Source organism: Toxorhynchites rutilus, chromosome 2, assembly GCF_029784135.1.
Source record: "Toxorhynchites rutilus septentrionalis strain SRP chromosome 2, ASM2978413v1, whole genome shotgun sequence".
In the NCBI taxonomy this organism is placed as follows: domain Eukaryota; kingdom Metazoa; phylum Arthropoda; class Insecta; order Diptera; family Culicidae; genus Toxorhynchites; species Toxorhynchites rutilus.
The window spans coordinates 280,622,425-280,644,521 of NC_073745.1; the positions used below are offsets into that span (position 1 = coordinate 280,622,425).

Here is a 22,097-nt window from a genome sequence, read left to right on the forward strand (position 1 = left end):
TATAAATTAAACAGCTCACTATACATTCTGTTAAATATATGCAGTCTGCAGGATTTAGTTGTCCTGCTACATGGTTCCAACGACATCCATCCGTGGCGAGTTGGATTTTAGAAACACGGTTCGCCACGAAAGTTGTCCACGTTGATGGAGTTGAATCCAACCAGCTGAGTACCACCGTTGCGTCGACCCAAAAGAAGGTTTCGGCTGACAGTTGAAGAGAGGCCGTAATTTTTCCGTACAATTGTGACGCAAGCAGTGCGCCGCAGAGTTCAAGTCGTGGTATGCTTTGCTTCTTTATTGGTGCTACTTTCGACTTGGCTGTAAGAAGCGCTACGGTGATGGTTTCGTCAGAGTTCGTCGAGCGGAGATAGGCGCAACTGCCATAAGCGCGTTCCGAGGCGTCGGAAAATATATGAAGTTGTACTGTGGTTGGGTTACGACACAAAACGTAACGAGGAATACGGAGCTCGTTCAGTCGCGGAAGTTGCGAGAGATATGATGTCCAGTGTTCGATCATCGGTGGCGGGAGTTCTTGGTCCCAGCCTAGAACCTTGTCGTCGCTGTCCTTGAGCGTCCATAACGCCTGCATGAATAGCTTAGCGGTGGTAACGATCGGCCCCACTAGGCCGAGGGGGTCGAACAGGCGAGCAATCTGAGAGAGAGAGCTATGTGTTTGGTCAGCCTTTCCTCGGAAACGATTGGTAGGTCGATCTTGTAGCGCAGGTTGTCCGTCGATGGTTCCCAATGAAGGCCTAGGGTTTTTATGCACGAATCTCGATCGAAGTCAACAGATGCCTGGAGAGCCCGGTTATTCAGTGATATTGCCTCTAACACCGCTGGCTCATTCGATGCCCACTTACGGAGTTGAAATCCTCCTTTGTTGAGAACGGACTCAAGCTTCTGGCGAAGTACGATGGCTTCTTGCACGGAATTTGCGCCAGAGAACACATCGTCCACATAGAAGTACCGCTGCCTGTGAATGTTCATGTCGCTCGTCTTCGGCTAATTGTTGGAGGACACGTGTAGCGAGGAACGGAGCACTGGCAGTCCCGTAAGTGACCGTTCTCAATTCGTAGGTCTCGAGAGGATCGTCCGGGGAGAATCGTTACACAATTCTCTGAAGTGGAGTGTCCTCTTTGTCCACCAGTATCTGTCGGTACATCTGTTTGATGTCAGCGATCATCATTATAGGACGAATCCGGGATCGTATGATGATTGACCTGATGTCCTCTTTGATGACTGGACCCACCAGGAGTGCGTCGTTCAAGGAGGGACCGGACGGCGTTTTACAAGACGCGTCAAAGACAACGCGTACCTTTGTTGTTGATCTGTCCTCGCGAACAACGCAATGGTGAGGGAGATGGTAGGACGGATATGGTGCATTCTCATGGTCGTACACTCGATACATGTGTCCGAGGGCACAGTATTCTTCCAGGAAGTCGCAGTATTGTTTCCGGAGATTTCCATTACGCAACAGGCGGTGTTCCAGAAAACGAAAACGGCGAATAGCTGTACGACGATTGTCTTCTAGATTGAAGAGAGTGTCGTTCCTGACAGGTAGACGAACTATATAGCGACCCTCGGAATTTCTGGATACGTTGCGTTGGAAGTGTTCTTCACATGCTGCTTCTTCCACCGAGTAGTTTGCAGAGGTACTGTCTTCTTCAACAGTCCAGAATTTTTCCATTTGCTGCTGGAGATCTACGATGGTGGCGATATTAACCGATGCTGGAGCTATTGACTGGCCAGTAGAGTTTCTTCCGGAGACGATCCAGCCAAAGACGGAGTTCACGAACAGTGGACCATTGGAATCGAGCTGAATTCTGCCAGCGGCTTTGAACAGATCAAAGAATAGTTCGGCTCCTAATATGATGTCGATAGGAGCACTTTGGTGAAACGATGGGTCTGCGAGTTGGATCCCGGGTGGAATTTTCCAGGATGAAATGTTGAACGAAGTAGCTGGCAGATCGACAGTAACCCGCGGTAGAATGACGAAGTCAACCGGAGCAGAGTATTCAGTCACTAGCGAACGAACCGTAGACACAATCTTGAAGCGAGCATGTGTCGAACGTTGTCCTATTCCGGTGATCGGGAGATTAATTTTCTGACGTTGTACTACGAGCCGTCGTACAAATGACTCAGTTGCAAAGCAGCACTCACTGCCGGAATCCAGAAGAGCTCTGACGTGGTGTTCAATACCACTATCGTCAACCACCAATACGATCGCTGTTGCTAAAACGACGCTTTTCACTCCACGACCTGAATAAGCGTTAGCAACTGTTTCTCCGAGGGCTGCTGACATCGACACCGACGATTTATCATCCGTTGTTTGTGTTCGATCTTCTTTTGATTGAAATGATTCTGGAACCTTGGCGCTGGGAAATGTTGACGATGAGTCGGAGCAGAGCTGATTGTGGTGGTGACCATGGCACTTGCGACATGTGCTGGAAGAGGGACAATTATCTGCTCGGTGTCCTTTGCGCAAACAGTTCCGGCACAGTTGATGACGACGAACTTCTTTGTCTTTGTCCTCGATGCTTAGCTTGGAGAAGACTGCCGGAAGTCCATTGCCGGAAGTCAATTAGTTTTTTATTTTCTTGATTTTGGTTTTATGGTTTCGCTTGACTGTCGGAAATTCCCTTGCAAGCGTTGGGGGCTATTTCTCATAGATGGCTCTGCATTTGTTCATCAAACACAATGATAGGCATCAAAAAGTCCACCTTGAATATTTAAAAACTTTTCTCAATTTCTGGATTATTTCATCAAAAACTACTATCGTAATCTCATAGCATTGTACATTAACTATTACCCTTTCAAGTAATTAACAAGTTTTGCCATTTTTGTTAGATTTTGTTTACTTCATGACTTCTTTAAAGTGTGCAATGACAAAAATAAAAGCTCACCTCCAAAAAAAGACGGGTGGGTAATGTCGGGGACATAACCGGAGTGACGTAGGACTATACAAAGGGGACAGCTTTTGTTAAATATATATTTTAAATATATTGTTTTATTTTCTTCTCCTACGTGAATACCTACCTATCTACCTGAAAAATGGATTAGTTTACTGTTTACTCTTTATGAATATGTTGATGGCTCTGAAAAGAACCTTTGGTGTTGTGTTTTTGTTATCACTCGATATTCCCATCTTGTTCGGTTAAACCTTCCTGTTTAGCTATTGCGTTTGCCACTCGCCACAGCTTTCACAGTTGGAAAATTTCTTCCCATCCAGCTTGTGACATATTGTTCAGTAAATTACATTTAATGCGACTTTGCCACTCACTGAAACTAATTGTTGCCTTGCCGAACCGAAGCTGCTCTGTTCTTGATGCGTGTTTTCTGATTGTCGTGAGCATCTTTGCAAGCCAACTCGAGCACTCCGACGGCCGAAACTCTATAATCGCTGTTAGGTATACTGGTGCTCCGGCACCAATCCGTTCGGCCTAGTTACCCTTGTGGAGCAATCAGTGAATGCGGCCAAAAGGGAATTGGAGATCTGCACGGTTCGAGTGAGACTTTGCCTTTCCCTTAACTTGTCCTCCTTTGTTACGTCCACGATGCCGATGCCGTACAACCACACGGGTTTACGGTTTGAAAGAAAATAAGATATTTTTTTGGGGTCCGCGTGTTTTATACTCTAGCGCAATTTAAGAATTGGTGAAAATCAATAAGCTCAGAACAACTGCCAAATTCACATACTCATCATATCCTGGCAAACAAATTATGAAAAAATCAATTTGTGTTTTATTATTATTTTGGATAATGTTTTAGAAAGCATTGAACTGTATTTCCTAAACTCTTTTTTGGAAGGTTTAATGGCCCTGAAAAGCGCCTTGTTTTATGGAATGGTTCCAATTTAGAAAACTTAGTACTCGTGGTTTTGAAAAAAACCATTTCGAACGCCCTCGATGCCGCCTTGTTCTGGATTTGCCACCAAAGCAGTTTGTATAAAGAACAAACTTTTTTCTTCTGCTACCTGATGCCGTTTTGCGATTGCGTTTGCCACTCGCCACTCGCTGCAACTGCCTGTTGTCTTGATGTCCACCGAACCGAATGTGTTCTGTTCCGAATGCGGGTTTTCTTATCGTCGCGAGCAGCTTTGCCAGCTAACTCGATCACTTCGGCGGCCGAAACTATATAACGCCGGCTAGGTGGACTGGTGCACTGGTACTAACGCGCTCGGCCTAGTTACCCTTGCGGGGAACTCCAGATCAACACGGTTCGAGCGGGATTTCGCCTTTCCCTTCACTTTTCCTCCTTTACCATGTCCAGACATGGCTGCTTGGGTTGGTTTGTTGATGTGTTGTGATGCGAACCGATGTGGTGTACGGTTTGAATGAGAATGATCGTTACGGAAGGAAGGAAGGTATTGTATTATAGAGACTTTAAACTTTTGCAGTTCATTCGTCTCTAGCCTTGAGAAAGGCCCTTTGAAAACTCTACTCTACTCTACTCCAGCGCTACCACCTCCGCCCTCTTGCCTTGAAAAAGGCACTCGATCCCTCGCCGTCCAGCTCGTCCAGCAACGATGTTGTCCAGTCGGTGTCCACACAAAGAATGATCGTTACGGCAGCGGAGCGGGGATTTTTAAGCTGACTGGCTGGCTCGAGAATTACGCATGTGTGAGACTGCGACCAATGTTTCGTTAATTTGTTCTTTTTCCTTTCCAATCGTGCTTCATTCTTATTCGCTGCTGCTCTGGTTGCCCGTTTTGGTCGGTACGATATGAGGAGCACAAAATGGACCAATCAAAAATGGGCACATAGTGCATTTTGACAATGCTTGATATTTGACAATTATTCAATTATTTATCTCAAGAAAAATTAAATGTTATTCATTATGATAGATGCGTAGATATATTTCCTATCAATTGATGCAAAAACCTTTGCGATCTATTGAGAAATGCTCGAGTTATTGGCTACTGTATGTACAATAGGGTGCCAATGAGAATGGTCATCTGGAATTTCAAAAAGTTACCTCATAAAAAATGTTCACCACCTCGAAAAAACAAAATGCAGTGTAAAATGCAGAATATCAGAAGCTAAAGTTGGGGCGCAGATATTCGTTCCCACAAGACGCAGACCTGAAGCACACCTCAAAGCTACTTTCACAGTGGTTCAAGGAAGAGCGTATTAAGGTTATGGAGTGATGGGTTATGGGTTATGGAGTCTCCCGACCTTCATTCAATCGAGCGTCTCTGGTAAATTTTGAAAGTTAAGCTCCATGAACAAAAACCAACAAGCATCCAGTAATTGCGGCAGGTAATATCAACTGAATGGGACCAAATCTCCCATGAAACAACTGCTAAGCTCGTTGAGTCGACGTCACGACGATGCTGAGTAGTTATCGAAGCCAAAGGCGGTCACACGAAGTAATGAAACTATATGAGCCAGAGGGGTGGATATACTTTTTTAACCTTATTGTTTAACCTTTTTTTAACATCATGTCTCAAATGCAAGATATTGTTTTCGTATTTTGAACTCGCATGAATTGGCTTTGTTTTTACCTAAATAATAATAAACTGAACATCAATTAACCGTGTTTTAATTTTCTGGATAAACTGGATAAACTTTTTTTGCATACTGTATATACTACGCCAGAGAGACCTCCGAAGGTGATCCAGTAGTCTCATGGAAGTAATAATGTAAATGATGAAACCATTTACGCACCGAATTATTGGCTTCCCAACTCAACCGTTGTTGCAACAACAAATATACAAAACATTGCTAATATCGGTTGAAATGCACAGATTGCCCCAGCCGTCATAAACTGCCAGATTGATGGTGCCCTTGATAAAACACTTTGCCACCCGGCAGCTGCGGCGTACACACGGTAGCGTTATTCAGTACCAATAAAATTTGCACTTGAAAATTTTCCCCTCCCCCCCTCGGCAAATACCGCATACTGCATGATGTCCTCCAAAAACTATCGCATCCAATTTCGCCGGGCGCGTTCGTATATTTAGGTGAGTGTGTATCGCGCGCTCGTCTTGTTATTATAGTTGTTATTATTATATTTAAATTGCATTGAGGCCCATCGAATGGCGCACACTTGCACTGCCCTGGCGTGGGGCTTTCACGCGATTACCCGCCCGTACGTGATGCGGGGAGACAAAGAAATTTTCATGATAAAACAGTAAACGCGCAGTGCGCGGGGTGCTCAAATCGTGTGGAGAGAAAATTCAACCATGGGCTAATCAAATATCTCACAAATTGGTGGGGACAGTGGGGACGCATAATGATTTGATCTGGCGATCGAAGGAGGTTTTCGGAAGCAAATCGCATCCTGCACATCCCAACATCACATCAGGGATCTGAGTGTGTCCTTGGTGTTATTATAGCAGCACTTAAAACTGCACTTCAGCCGAGTCAGCGACGCTTTGTAGCCATACTGCGAACATGTAAACAAACTGTGTAATAGTGATAATGACGCGCGCGCACAAACACATTAGTCGTGTGAGAATGGGCTGATAAGAGATCCAAACGATACGCATGGTGAGGCCTTCAGCCAGGCCGGTCGCCGTCTGGAGTTGAACGCCATCGGCGTGATTTGGCGTCTTACTTTCTCTCCGTGCACCGAACAGTGGAAACGCATGGTGGGTTTTGACGGCTGGTGACTTTATTGGGCTTGAGTGAACTTCGAACGTCAATTTTTATATTCGGCTACGAAAGATTTATTATGTTGATGTGGACTTCGAGACTTTTTCTTTGCTGATAATTTTTCTTATTTCCATCTTTTACAATTATTTAACTACAGAACTTTGTTTTATACAGATACTGCATATATCTCACATATTATCAACCAGAACCTTAAATATTTTTTTATTGAAAAACAGATAAATACTAACTGAGCTTCTTATAACTGCAATCTATATAAGAACGCACAGTCGTAACTTAACGAAATACCCTCAGTTTCTATATGTTTGCATGACTCCACCCATAAATACAAATAGAATAATAATTTTTCTTCGACTTACTGAATGAACTAATTTAAATCGTACACATTTATTTCAATAAAAAATAAATTAGTTATCTCTCAACTTCCGGGGCAAATAGAGCCATTATTAACGGGGTAAAAATGCCATAGTCGTAACCTCGAATTCGATCTGTCAAACGCAAATAATGTAATCGTGGTTGTGTTTGTTGTGGTCATGGTTTTGTAAATATGAACGGATTTCGTTCCGAAACCAGTGGCAGATGGAAACTATGGTTGTTGCCGTACATTCTGTAAATCATGGAGACGAGCTGCGGAGGAATATAGTTTGCCCAGAAGAACATTGGCCAAATATGTGCAGAAGTTAGGCCGTTTTAAAACTGTGTTTTCTAAACAACAGGAGGAGTAACTCGTGAGTCACATCCCTAATATGCAGAAGTTATTTTATGGGCTGACAACACACGACATCCTGAACCTAGGGTATAAAATCGCAAAGTGAAATAATTTAGATCACTCATTGGCAAAACATCCAAATTGGCCGGAGAAGATTGACTTGCCGGTTTTCGAGAACGCCACCAGAACTTGAGTGTGCGTTCTTTGGAACCACCGTGAAATTCACAGTGCTTTTTTCATCAAAAATTATAGTTTTATAAGATTGGCACTCTTGCCCCGTACTGGAAAAATACAAGCCAAAAACATCATTTTTGTAAATGAAACATTTTCATAGTAAACATAACTTTTGAACAATTTGATGCATAGCTACACCTAAATAGGAGTATAAATGAACAAACCAGCAAAAAAATGGTAAAAGATATAACGAAAGAGCATTCAAAAACGAATATTAGCTTAATGTGGCACTCTTGCCCCGGGTCCCCTAATTCTTTTGTTCTTATTTCTTCAGAATTTTGTTTCACATAACACTCATCAAAACGATTTTCCCTGGTATTTTTTTGGATTTCTCGCTTCTTGTACTAATCAATCTAATTGTTTATCTCATAACTAAACTCTTTACACACTCAGAAAAAATTTTCTCTGTTTTCTCCATTCACAGGTTGTTCAGTGTGAAATTTCTGTCGTATTACAAAAACTGCAAATATTGAATGGAATTCCGAACGCAAATATAAATTAAATCACTGTTTGTCTAGAATCACTTGTTGAACCTATGTTCCACACGATCGTTTTCGCTCGACGATATCGTAAGTGACTAATGTTCCATCACCAGTTCTCATCCGCTCCTGCAAAGGTTCGTTTTTGTTACGGATGGAAATTGGGTGAGGTTTTTTTATATTAACTCCATACTTCGAGCTTTTTCTTGTATCTAGCCTTATTGCAGTGTCTACAGAAGCAATCGGAAAGGGTCAGCCTGTTGCTCAACGTTGATCATTTCTATTATTTAATCGACATTCTCAGCGACGAAGCTATCAGAGCGAGGTGCATCTTTAACCTTAAACTTCGAAACACTGTCGTCGTCATAACTATCATTCCCAATTCCAGCCACGTGGCTTGCATTTCCACTTCTATCGAAATTGCCATATGTGTCAATTTGTTTTTCCTTTTGTGCTCGCATTTCTGAATGAACCAAACAATGTTTTATGAAAGATACATAATAGAAATGCCAACAAGTTGTCAAACGAAAAGTTCTTATTTGACCTTAATCAGATTATTCTAACTAAATAAAGTTTTCAGTTTACTTTAAAAAATAACAATATTTACTTTCGTTAATCTTTACGAGAAATAACTAAAATAAACAATTGTTGTTGTAATCCGGATTTTGAAATTTTTTGGGCACCACTCTAGTGCTCGCAACACAACCAAATTTGTATTGGGTACTATTGTGCGTATTTTCGGGGCAATGAGAAGTGGATTAAACGAAATAAAGGCAGTTGACTTTGTATAGCCGAGCTAAGCGTTTCTTTTATAGTACTGTCCGAGATTTATCTCCTACACAATGTTAAAAATATTAGATTATGTTCAAACATTCATCTTCTCATACTGGAGGCCAGTGTTTGCCAATTGATCCACTCATTGAAAAAATCGCTTTCGTTCGTTCAAATATGATCTTTCAAGAAACATTTCCCCCAGCGGTATTCTATTGTTGTTATGTGCTGCAAATCACGACACAAAAAAAAACGAGACAACTCTGCATCGGCTCGCACTTCATTGCACACCAGCATGCAAGCAAAGCTATCATATACGCTTTCGGTGCAGAAAGCTTATTTTCTTCTTTGCCTCTAACATATGCATACCGACCTCTCCATGCATCATGAAACAGCAGGATCGTACGGACAACGCAAAGCGAAAGATTCATATTCAGCTAATGTAGCAGATCCTGATTTTTAAGTCTCAGAGAGTGCAAACTGTATGATTATTGTATGATTTTATGTATGAGTTCAAACTTGTATGCAGGCTTCGAAAATGGTATGCAATGTTTGATACAAATCGGATATGCAATCAACAGTCTTCGTTCCTCTCTTAGTTTGGTGACCGGAATAAATCGCCACAGTAAACAACTGCAACAGAAACAACCGCTTAGAAAAAGTGTAGTAGGCTAGAAATATTTGGCGCGGGAAAAACATCATGTGCCTCACATTTCTATTATAAATTTATTCTCTTGTTCTCGTTTTTCGAAATTTATTCTGAGGACAATGTAATGGGGACGAAGTCCCCATTTGGCGAGGATAAGGAATCGAGGCGGCCCATGCCGCCAAGATGACGCAATCCGAGTCCACCGCCGACCCGCCGTCGGAAGCGGCGGTGTCTCGCACGCAAACCTGGGATCCACTGATTGCCCGGTTAGTTTGAAACATAGGATACGATCCTTTAGCAATGTCCGACCGAGCTCTAGCGAGCGTCGGACGGTATACGTCTGCCCGGGGCGTTACGTTTGCCTGGGGCGATACGTTTGCCCGGTTAATTCTTGTTTTGAAATACAATACCGCGCCACAATATTTATAGCCTACTACACATTTTATAAGCGGTGGTTTCTGTTGCAGTCGTTTTCTCCTGCGCTTTATTCCGGGAATCCTTAGTTTAATCACTAAATATTACACAAGTGATTACTGACATTCATACAAGTATCTGAATGATCCTCTCATATTTGGTTAAATGTTCGTGAGAGTTTACTTGCATGACACATTGTGTATCTTTTGATTTTGATCGAAATCCAAACACTGCTGGAGGCGATCTGGCGTAGTGGTAACATCCATGCCTCTCACGTTGAAGGTCAAGAGTTTAATTCTCACTCCTGACATTCTTCCAAAAATGGAAGTACAATTGACGAACCAGCCAAATGAGTTGAAAATTACTATAATACAGATAAAAAAAAAAAATCTTCTCATACTAAGCGAACGTTCGTGGGTTCACTTCAGGAACTATTCATCGATTAATATTTTAAACGGCCGTTTTGAAGACTAAAATGGAATAAACGTTATACTCTGAGCCCTTTAAATAAAAAAATCTCAAATCTGTCAATCAATACATTCGCGATGAATTTAGGATGGTGGGAAGCAATTGACGAATTTCATGCCAACTTGTCTTAAGAGTTGGCAGCACAATCTTATATAGTATTGAAACGTTGTGGGTGTAAAGACATGGGTCATTTAAGCAACTTTGTATACTTGAAATATTCGAAGAACAATGAGACTACTTTTTGGAAAAAGCTAATTTTTTTTTCTTAATTTTTTACAAAAAATTATAACTCAAAAACTATGATACCTACAAAATTGTTGTCAAAGGATGGAATGTAGGAAATTGTTAAAATTTTGACAAAAAAAGGATTAAAATTCATTTTTCTCAAAAAAGTATTTTTTTTTTTAATTTTCAAAAAAAAAAAAAAAAAAATATGTATATATATATATATATATATATATATATATATATATATATATATATATATATATATATATATATATATATATATATATATATATATATGTTTTCTTTGAAAAAAATGGAACTTATCCTAATTTTGTTTAAAGTCAAGATAGCGATATAGTGTATTCGATAAAGTTTTAGATCTTGTTAAAGTATAAACTTTTGTCGAAGACATCAACTTTCTATCTTTTATAGGTTTTGGAATATATTGGAATATAATATATGTATGAAGACTCCTGAAAAAAATTATGTTTTGTTCGTAACATTTTTATGTGTAAATTCTCACGTTTGACATGTTCTTGACATGTTTCTAAATAGAGAAAAGTTAGCAGAGCATTTAAAATGCGATAATTTATACAAAACAATGTTACCAATTGAACACTAATAGCATTTTTTCAAAGAAAAACATGAAAAAGTTGTTCCAAAAACTTTTTCCATGTAAATGTGCCCATCGTCCGATGTATGGAAAACTTGCTGGAAATTTTAAGGGCTATTTACATCTATTTCTTTCAGAATTTTGAAAGCATATGTTTTCGAGAAAGATGAATTTTAATTTTCAAAATATTTTTTTTTCAATGAAATTTTTTTCCAAAAAAATTTTATAATAATTTTTAATGAAAACCAAAATAATATCCTACATTCCATTCTTTGACTACAATTTTGTAGGTTTGATATATTTTTTTTTAATTTTGAGTTTTTAACTCTTTTTCGAAAAATCTTAATTTAGAAACTATAACATCTACAAAAAGATGGTCAGAGAATGAAATGTAGGAAATGACTTAGGTTGTCATTGAAAATTATAATAGAATTTTTTGGAAAAAAATCATTGAAAAAAAATATTTTGAAAACTAAAATTCATATTCCTCGTTGTTTTCGCATATAAAATTCTGAAAAAAAAAAAAATATTATAAATATCCCTTAGAAATTCCAACAAGTTTTCCATACATCGGACGATGAGCACATTTACATGGAAAAAGTTTTTCGAGCAACAACTTTTTCATTTTTTTCCTTGAAAATACTATTAATGTTTAATTCTTAACATTTTTATGTATAAATTATCGCAATTCACATGCTCTGCTAACTTTTCTCTATTTAGAAACATGTCAAGAACATGTCAAACGTGAGAATTTACATACAAAAATGCTACGAGCAAAACATTATTTTTTTCAGGAGTCTTCATACAAAAACGACTTATACTCCAAAAACTATCACAGATAGAAAGTTGACGTCTTCGACAAAAGATCATATTTTAATAAGATCTAAAACTTTGTCGAATACACTATATCGTTATCTTGACTTTAAACAAAATTAGGATTAGTTGTTTTTTTTTTTCAAAGAAAATATAAAAAAGTTTTTGTTAGAAAAACTTTTTCCCTGTAAAAGTACCCATCTTCCAATGTATGGACGACTTGTTGGAAATTTTAAAGGCTATTTATATAGATATTTTTGGGAATTTAAAAAAAATACGTTTTTGAGAAAAATTAATTTTAATTTTTAAAATTACCTTTTTTTATCAGCGAAATTTTTTGTTGGTATTTTTTCGTAAAAATTTAAACAATTTCCTACATTTCATCTTTTGACATGAATTTTGTAGGTATCATAGTTTTTAAGTTGTAAATTTTTGTAAAAATTTAGGAAAAAAAATTTGGCTTTTTCCAAAAAGTTGTCTAATTATTTTTCGAATATTTCAAGTATGCAAAGTTGCTTAAATGACCCATGTCTTTACACCCACAACGTTCCACTGCTATCTGAGTTGGTGCTGCCAACGACCAGTCGAGTTGCAATGAAACTCGTCAATTGACTCTAAATATAAGCTATTTAAATTAATTTAAAGTTTGTATTCCGTTTGGGTTGTAGGTAAAATGAGTTTTCCACAGCAATTGGAAATTTTTTGACTTAAGTTTAACTTTTGAAAAGGGTGTATCCATTTTAGTAAGAGAAATCATTGATAATTTATAGAAGTGTCTTAGAAAGTGTTATAGAGTATTGTTGTTTAAACGAGAAAAAATTATACAATGATAAAATAATTAGTACTATTTTTTATTTACAAAAAAATAAACTTCAATATGCAATATCTAAACCACGTTTTTTAAAATTTGTTTATATAAAATAGAAGTCATGTAGAAAATTTACAAAAAGCCCAAAAGGTGAAAACTATTTTTGACGAATTTTGTGGAACATCTTATTTTTATGAATTTTTGAAATATCGAGTTTTTGTATGTTTTAAATAATTTTTAGCCACAAATTTTGAATTCTGGTGTGATTTGAAATAAAAAAGCTCATTATCAATTTGCTTTTAAATGCAGCCATTCTCGAGATATTCAAAAAAATATTCTAATTTATTGTCTTTTTATAGTAAACTAGCTGACTTCGTCCCGCCCAAAATTAATTTTGAACCGCCTCCCCCTTGTCTATCCAACATGGTTCCCCCTAAAACCTCCAATTCCCAAATTTGAGTTCGTTTGCTTGATTAATTCTTGAGTTATACTAAAATTTGTGTTTCATTTGTATGGCAGCCCCTCCCCTTAAAAAGGGGGAGGTGTGTCTATCCGTCATAGAAATATTTATTGCACCCTAAAACCTTCACACGCTGAATTTGGATCCGTTTGCTTGATTAGTTCTCGAGTTATGCTGAAATTTGTGTTTCATTTGTATGGGAGAACACCCCCCCCCCTAGAAAGGAGGAGGTGTGTCTATCCACCATAAAAACATTTATTGTACCCTAAAACGTCCACTCGCCGAATTTGGGTTCGTTTGCTTAATTAATTCTCGCAAACTTAGTTCCGCCCAAAATGGTTTTTTTTTGTTATCAATACCTTCAAACATTCACGTTTTCTTGCTAAGTGCACGTTCATTGGTCCAATCGCAGAACTTTTGATTGATTGATCTTCTAATTGACCCTTTACAATTTCCTTTTACTATGAATTTCCTAGTACTTCTACCAAAACTCGTCATTGTAATATCACATTATTTTTAGACACAATTCTCGTTCAAAATTTTTCAACCCCTTGCATATAACATGTTACAAGGCACACATATTTGATACAGAAAATATAAGAAAAAAACATCTCAGATATGACGATTCCTTCCTCGAGTGTCGTGCTTACCCCTTTGCTTGATTAGTTCTCGGGATATGCAGAAATTTTTGTTTCATTTGTATGAAAAAGAGGAGAGGAGTGTCGTATCACAATAAAAACATTTCTTGCCCTTTTAAACCTGCATATGCCAAATTTGGTTCCGTTTGCTTGCTGACTTCTCGAGTTATTTGGCCTCCCCCAAAGTGTCGAAGCACCATAGAAACGTATCGTGCTCTCTAAAACCTGCACATGACAAATTTGATTCCGTTTGCTTGATTAGTTCTCGAGTTGTGCAGAAATATTTGTTTCATGTGTGTTTTGGAATTGCCCTATAAAAATATTATCAGACACAATTCTCGTTCAAGATTCTTCAATCACTTCCGCAAAATCACGTTATTCCATTATATGGAATACATATTTTATACAGAAATGTTTATTTTTCATTCATATATTTTATTTTCAATGTTCCGAATGACCTAACAACGCTTAAAATGATGTAAATGTAGAACATATTCAATGTTCCAACTTTCTCATTTCCCTTGAAAGTTTTCCAAGAATTTTCTGATTTTTCTAGCCGTAACATTGATCTTTAAGCAGAGGCGAACACAATTGAATAAAGACACCTCAAATCGGAAGATCTGTTCTCAAGTTTTTCGCTTAGCAACACATTTTAATTTATAAAGACTGGTTGTTGTAGGGAACTAATTGTGCTTTGAAGAAAAATATACGAAATAGTTTTATTTTGAAAAAAAACTCTAAAACCATTTTTTTTATTCATGGTATATAAAAATTAAAGCCTTAGCCGAAGTTTTGATCACATTTCCAGAATGGAGAAATTTTAGAAAAATATGGTATGAGATGACTTGTGGCTTGGTCCCCACAAAACATGAAAATTATTTTCAAATAGTAAATTATTTCGATAATATTCACATTCAATATTTTGTTAATGTGCTACCCAAAAGTTGCTCAAGGTAAAGTTTGAAATCATTTGTTGAAACTGTTTACATCTCACAACCGTTTTTAATGACGAATTACCAAACATTAATAACATGTAAAAGGGAAAAAATATTTTTTCAACTAATACACATTGAATAAAATCTGTACTACGATATTGACAAAACAGCAAAACAGAAACGGTAATTTGAGTTTGAAAAATAGGAAAAAGTTACACGGGGCCATATCTGGAGAATACGGTGCTCATTCAATCACTTTCGGGTAATTTTTTATCAAAAATTCGTTCACAATAATCGTTCAATGAACTGGAACATTATCGTGGTACGAGATCGAAGTTTTCTCCTCTCAAATCTGACCATTTGCGACGAATTTGCTCTCTCAAACGCCTGATAACGCCATAACGCCAACACTTTTTGTTGACCGTTTGGCCCTCCGGATGGAAATTCCGAATGGACAACATCACGAATATCGAAGAAAACAATCAGCATTCACTATTGATCGACTTTGATGCAGTTTATTCAGTTTCGAGCCATTTGCAGCGGTCCATGCTGATGATTTGAAAAAAAACTCGTTTGCATGTCATAATCGCACACCCATGTCTCGTCACCAGTAGTTATGCGTTGGATGAACGTGGGATAAGAATTTGATGAACTGAGCTCTTTTGGCTCGTGTTGTGCTATGACATTTCTCGTGCCCAAAACATCAACCAAAATATGACGAACAGTCGCGTAGGAGATATTTAATTCACGGGTTTGCTCTCTCGAATTTGAATGACGATTTCCGAACACCATCCTTTTATTTTGGTGATGTTTAGTACCAAACTTAAAAAAAGAAATAAAAATAAAAATGTTCTGCAGGAAGATATAAAATTACAGATTCATGGTACATATTTGACAGAATATCTACTTCATCCAATTGATACTCCATGACGCGTGAATCCAATTCAAATTTTCTACAACGAAAAAGGAGGGTGATGAATATTTCACACTCCAGTCCACTGAATGCTAGTATTCTGTTACAGTGATGCTTCTGAATCCGGACGCTTTTCCATCCGGACACTTTTTCATTACATTCAATATCATGCCAAAACCATGACATTTTTTGCATGTTGAATTAATGTGACTTATAGTTAATATTGTGTCAATTTAGTTTAGTATCAAACATAGTACCTTAACAGCTAACAAAAAAATGTCAAAAATCAAAAATCGATGTGAACTTAACAAACCCATGTCCGGACTCCGGAATAGAAAGCACATTCAGAAAATGATTTTAAATCCGGACGGTCAAAAGTTGACGAACTTCTCATTGACGGAGTTGCATAAGGGTATGTTAGAAGCTTTAGTATGGTGTATCGAGTGTGGAGCAAAGATTTTCGATCCGGGAAACCGCAAAACTCTTCGGTTTACAGGACGGGGTCGAATATATGATCCGTTTGTATGTACGTGGGTAACTTTGTAACTTTGTCTGAAGCGTTGTCCCACATTAATAGAAATTTTAACTCTTCCTGTTGACCGATTGATCTGAAATTTGGAACACACCTTTATCTATATAGTCATTATAAAACTGCGTATTTCATGTTCTTGAAAATCCAAAATGGCGGTCGCTATAAAATGATATATTTCTCTAAACCCAATCAATATGGGTATCAAACGAAAGGGCTTGACTAGAAGAACTCAGTTATTTATAAAAAAAATCAAATCCAAAATGAACCGCCAGCACAAAATGGAGCCATATATATTTTTTTACAAACCTTATCAATATCGGTTTCAGACGAAAGGGCTTGACTAGTAGAATACAATTATTGGTGAAAAATATAAATCCAAGATGGCGGTCGCTACAAAATGGTGGAATACATATTTTCTCAGAACTTCATCAATATGGGAATCAAACGAAAGGGATTGACTAGTAGAACATAGTTGTTTATGAAAAATGCAAATCCAAAACGGCCGCCACCTCAAATTATATTATATCAAATTATATATAATCATATATAATTTTTAAACTGCATTAATATGTGTATCAAATAAAAGGGCTTGATACACATATTGAACACAGTTATTTATGAAGAATGCTAATCCAAAATGGGCTACGTCAGATTTCTATTATCTACAATTAGTTGTTTCATTACATGTTCCATGATTTTATTTTACTCTCATCAATGCCCTAGATTAATAAAGAAAGGGGAGTGATAACTACTAACTGCTACTTGCCTAATTATTTTGTAGCTTTTAGTACATCATCTGTATTATTATTATGTTTATTTATAATGAAACCGCTGAACTTAAAAAGTGTTTTTATACTTATTTAATTTTTTAGTTTCTAGTACAATATCTGTATCATTAGTATATTTCTCTGCAATAAAACCATTCAACAATTTCTTCAAAATTTTGGATTTGTATTTTTCTTAAATAACCATGTTCTACTTGTCAATCTATTTCGTTTGATACCCATATTGATGGGGTTTGAGAAAATATGTAATACGCCATTTTGTCGTGGCTGCCATCTTGGAATTATATTTTTCATCAATAACTGTATTCTAATAGTGAAGCCCTTTCATTTGATACCCATATTGATTGGGTTTAGAGAAAGCATGTAATCCACCATTTTGTAGCGGCCGCCATCTTGGATTTCCATTTTTCATCAATGACTGTGTTGTACTAGTCAAGCCCTTTCGTTGATGAGATTTTGAGAAAATATATTTTTAGCGCTTCGATTTCGTCCGGATTTCGATGCATTACTATATACCTAATGTTAAACAAGTCACACCTATCCTGTTTGTCACAGTATAGCAAATGCTAGGAAGCTAGGTATGTTTTCTGCCACCATTCGTTTGATAAGTGGATCTGTCAGGTGGACAGTCGGCTTCCAACAAAGGTTAATCCAATGAAACACAGCAATAACTCAATGGTACTGTTCCGTAGAACCGAGAACGACATATTCACATCATTGCTCCTACAACTAACTCTTACACGCACGATATGGAGGGTTTTGCCTTTTTTATCAGTTTCAATTCTATCATTTGATATGGGAGCATAAAACCGAAAGTTGTATCCACTTCTGGAGCACTCCATGCATGCATTTTCCCTACTGAAGTGGCTTCTTTCTCCGAGCACTGAATCTGCTGGAAGAAATTGTTTCTCTGTCTTTATTACCGCTGAATGTGCAATTTCTTGAACAGAATGTATGAAAAAAGGGAAAACACTCAAAAAATGATGGCAGTGACCATTTTTTCCCTTCTCGTTTTGCATAGATTTGTACTAAAATCATGCAACGCTGCCACTGCTGAGAGTTAGCATTAGCAAAGGGAGCTTTAAGAATCAGATTTGTATCCCCATCCCCCATACTTTTGGCCACGCATCTATGCATTGTTGGGGCAGATCTGATCATGTGGAGCCAAACTGGTTGTGTGAATAATGATTATGGTCATTAATCTGGTTGAATGAAAAACTAATTAAAATTTACTTAAATAGCACAGCGCAAATCCCGCAAGGTTTGTGGACGTTTATTTCTCGCTCCATACGCAGCGAACCCGTGTTCAATTCTATCCGAGGGCCAACCACGGCATTAGAGGTTATGTTCAACTCTAGCTCTAGTGATCACGTGCGCACTCTTTACACATAAATAAAATGCAATCGGGAGAGAAGCAAACGCAAACAAAAACCAGCAACAAAAATATCCTCCACACACGGCCACGGCGCAAATATTATTTATTATGGCGAGTTTACATTAGGGAGGTCTATAGCGATAGATGGATTTATTCACGTGAAAATAGGTGTAAACGGGTGAGAATAAATATGATACACTTATTCGAGATATATATAACTTGAATACATTCAGCATATGTGAATTGTGAATTTCTCACTGGTGAGAAATCACTAAAGTTGGATGCAGTTCTACTTGAGGTGAATAAATTCACCGAAAATATGAATATATTCATTATAGAAGTTCACGCTAGTGTAAACGGTTGATGCGCTTTCTATAAATCTCATCATATTTCTTCACATGAATATATCACTAGTCTAAACCCACCCTTAGATTCCGAGAGCCCGTTGCTGTGGGATTTCGCTTGCATACACCGAAAGCACCTTCGCGGAGTACGTCGCTTAACTGGTTCTCCGGAAGAAAATTGGGGTTATGTTGGGAGCCGGCTGCTGCGCTCGCAATAGGAGGAAATTCTTCCTTAATCTTGACAAGTCGTTGACCTACACTCACACCGCGCCGAACGGACTAAACGGGCCAAACCGGGCCGGACACTCCGTTTTGCGTGAATGGATTGGTTGTCACTTTCGAGAGCGCGCGCGCCCTGTGCAGCTTCGAGTATTTAGAAATGTCCAACTAGATGGAGGTTTAAATTAAGTTACCCTCTGCAACTAGTTCTAACTAGCAAACATTATCGGCCAATAGCGTATTTCTAGTGAATTTCTGAATTCTGTGACAGAAGAATAAATTGGGTACCCCAGAATTTGTTAAATTGTTGAATTTATTGAAGAAACAACGAAGATGTTTTTTTTGACGTAGAACTACGTCTTTCATTAAGGGTGCCAAATCAGAAAACAGGTCACGTTTTTATGAAATAAAGTTAACGTTAGCAACTATTTTTGCCGCGAACGGATTTTGGTGATTTACATACCAAACGAATCGGAAATTCGTTTGATATGCTATACATTACAATCCCATAGTTTGTATATGAATTAAATTGATGAAAATTGGAAGCATTCCCATTTCCTCATACATTTGTTTTGTGCGTTTGTGTGCTTTCCCGAACAGAGCTGTCAATAACGAGCAACGAAGGGGAAATCGTAAGAGCAAAGTCTCCGTGAACAATGGAAAAGAATAAAAACGATGGGTAATAATTGCCTAGAGTATAAACAGTGGATCTCGCAGAGGCAAACTTTCATTCTTCGTGAGAAAACTGGTCGAATTCTTCGTTGTTGGTCGAGCTGGACGGCAAGGGATCGAATGCTTTTATCAAGGCCAGGGCCTAACAATTTCACTTCAATTAGAACATCGTCACTCAATAATGTGTCTATCGCTTCTCAGAACAGAACCAGAACCATGCAGGCTATAAATATATCTATTCTCTTTTCACGCACAATAAGAAAAATATCTCGTCTCTTTCGTACATATTCCTTTCATTTCACGTTGATTCCTTTCATTCTGCAAACAAAAGCGACGTTAGAAATCGTCACTTAGAAATTAATTTGAAGCATCCATGTATTCTGGCAGTTTGTATAGAAATGAATGTTTCCTTGTTGCATTCGAAACTTATTAACTGAAACTAATGAAAACGGTGCAGTGAGTGTTGTGTAGTATGCCTGCAGGAGTAATTATTTACCGGCGCTAGTTGTCAGTGTGAAATTAGTGATGAAACGGATAGTGGTTTGGTCGGATACTGGATACCGATCAGCTTCGAGTCCGGATAGCCGAGTATTCGACAGCCCGATGTTTGTGTTTGTGCTTGTTTGTGTGCGTGCACGTGTATTTGTGTGGGTGTTTGTGTATGTTCGCGCGTTTTTTAGGTGTTTGCGTGCGTGTGTGCGCGTGCGTTTGGGCGTGTTTTTTTGCTTGCATGCAGGTGTGCGCTTTTTTATGCGCGGGCATGTGTAGGCGTGTTTGCGCGCATTTGTGCGTGTTTGTGTGCGCGTGTGTACGTGCGTTTACGCGTGTTTTTTTCTTGCTTGTGTGCAGGTGTGCGCCTTTTTTTGTGTATGGGCATGTGTGGGTGTGTGTGCGTACGCGTGCACGTATTTGTGTGTATTTGTGTGCGTGTGTGCACGTGCGTGCTCGATTCTTTCCGCGCGTGCGTCTGGGCGTGTGCACGTTTGTGCGCGTGTATGTGCGTTTGTGCGCACCTGTGCGTCCATTTGTATGTTTGTGTGCGCTCGCGTTTTTGTGCACATGTTTGTGCATGTTTACGCGTGTGTGTGCGTGTTTGTGCACCCAATGGTATGTGCGTGCGCGTGCTTCCGGCGTTGTGTATGCGTTTGTGCGTGCGCTCACAATTCTGCGTGGGCACGCTGAAAGCGCAGACCTAGTCGAAAATCGCGTAATTTCGAGCAAATCGTGTAAAAAAAATCTGTACGCTTCGAATCTGGCGTTGTCCTCGTCCCACGATGGGTCCCAAATGGCGACGATGGTGGATGAAGGTGATACGGCTGGCGGAATATCACGATGGATGGTGGAAGGTGGAAATACGTTTCGGGAGCGCAAATAAAAACGTCCGCACTCTTTCACTTATAACTCGCTTATATTCTGGTAGGAAAAACTGGCACAAGGCCAGTGAAAAAACCTACTTCGTTTCGTGAACATGTGTTGTGTGTTTTTAGTATCAATTTTGTGTGTGTATGAGTGTGTACGTTTTCGTGCAGTTTTTGACGTCTATGTTCGTTGCAACATGACGTGTTGCCAGTGTTGCTGTTGCGTGTTATATTAGCGTGTGTGAGTAGTGTAGTGTATTATTATGTATACATTTCATTTTAATTTACATTTCATTTCTTAATTTCATTTCATTTTAATTCGTTTATGTGGAGTAATCGTAGTAATCGTTGCTGTCGTCATCGGTTGTTCGTCACAAGGAGGCTTACTGTCATACGGTGGATGATTGCGATCGAACAAAATCCGTAATTTCAAGCAAATCGCATAAAAAAATCGCGTAATTTTGAGCGAATAGCGTAAAAAATATCATGCAAAAAACGCATAAAAAAGGATCCAGCGTACTTGCAAATAACATGCTTCTTCGTAACATGGAATACATGTTTGATACAGGAAATATAATAAAATGAAGACAGCTCAAATCGGACTATTCTTTTCACCCTTAGAGAGGGTGAAAAACTTGAGAAAGGAATAGTCCGATCTGTGCCGTCTTTCATTTTATTATATTTTCTGTAACAAACATGTATTCCAAATAACAGAGAAACATGTTATTTACAAGTGATTGAAGAATTTTGAACACGGTCCGCGACGATCCATTTTGGTAAAATAAAACTTACGTTTGAAAGCAGCAAGCATCCTCTAACATGCGAAATGAAAATAAATATAACCCGTTCAAGCAGTTTTAATCGTCAGTGAAAGCTTCTGCTTTTATACTTGTAAGAGAACGAAAGAGGAAAGGAACGAAACAAAAGAATCAATGTTACTGTATGCGTAGAGAATATTTCGTTTCCACTTCACCCCGATACACTGAAATTAATCCACCGAAAATGACTGTAGTGGAAGTGAGAGTTGTATGAATAAAATTCAATCACATTTATTAGCTTCGAAAAT

The 22,097-nt window shown here is 38.3% G+C and overlaps 1 protein-coding gene across 1 annotated transcript; it reads right to left on the reverse strand.

The window, feature by feature from the left end:
- Nucleotides 1-1,105: 1,105 nt before the first annotated feature.
- On the reverse strand, nucleotides 1,106-16,063 carry LOC129766925 (uncharacterized). Its single transcript, XM_055767526.1, has 2 exons — nucleotides 16,060-16,063; nucleotides 1,106-2,553 (listed from the first exon to the last, which is right to left on the reverse strand). Exons 1-2 carry the CDS (start codon nucleotides 16,061-16,063, stop codon nucleotides 1,106-1,108), a joined length of 1,452 nt encoding a protein of 483 aa, XP_055623501.1.
- Nucleotides 16,064-22,097: the final 6,034 nt, after the last annotated feature.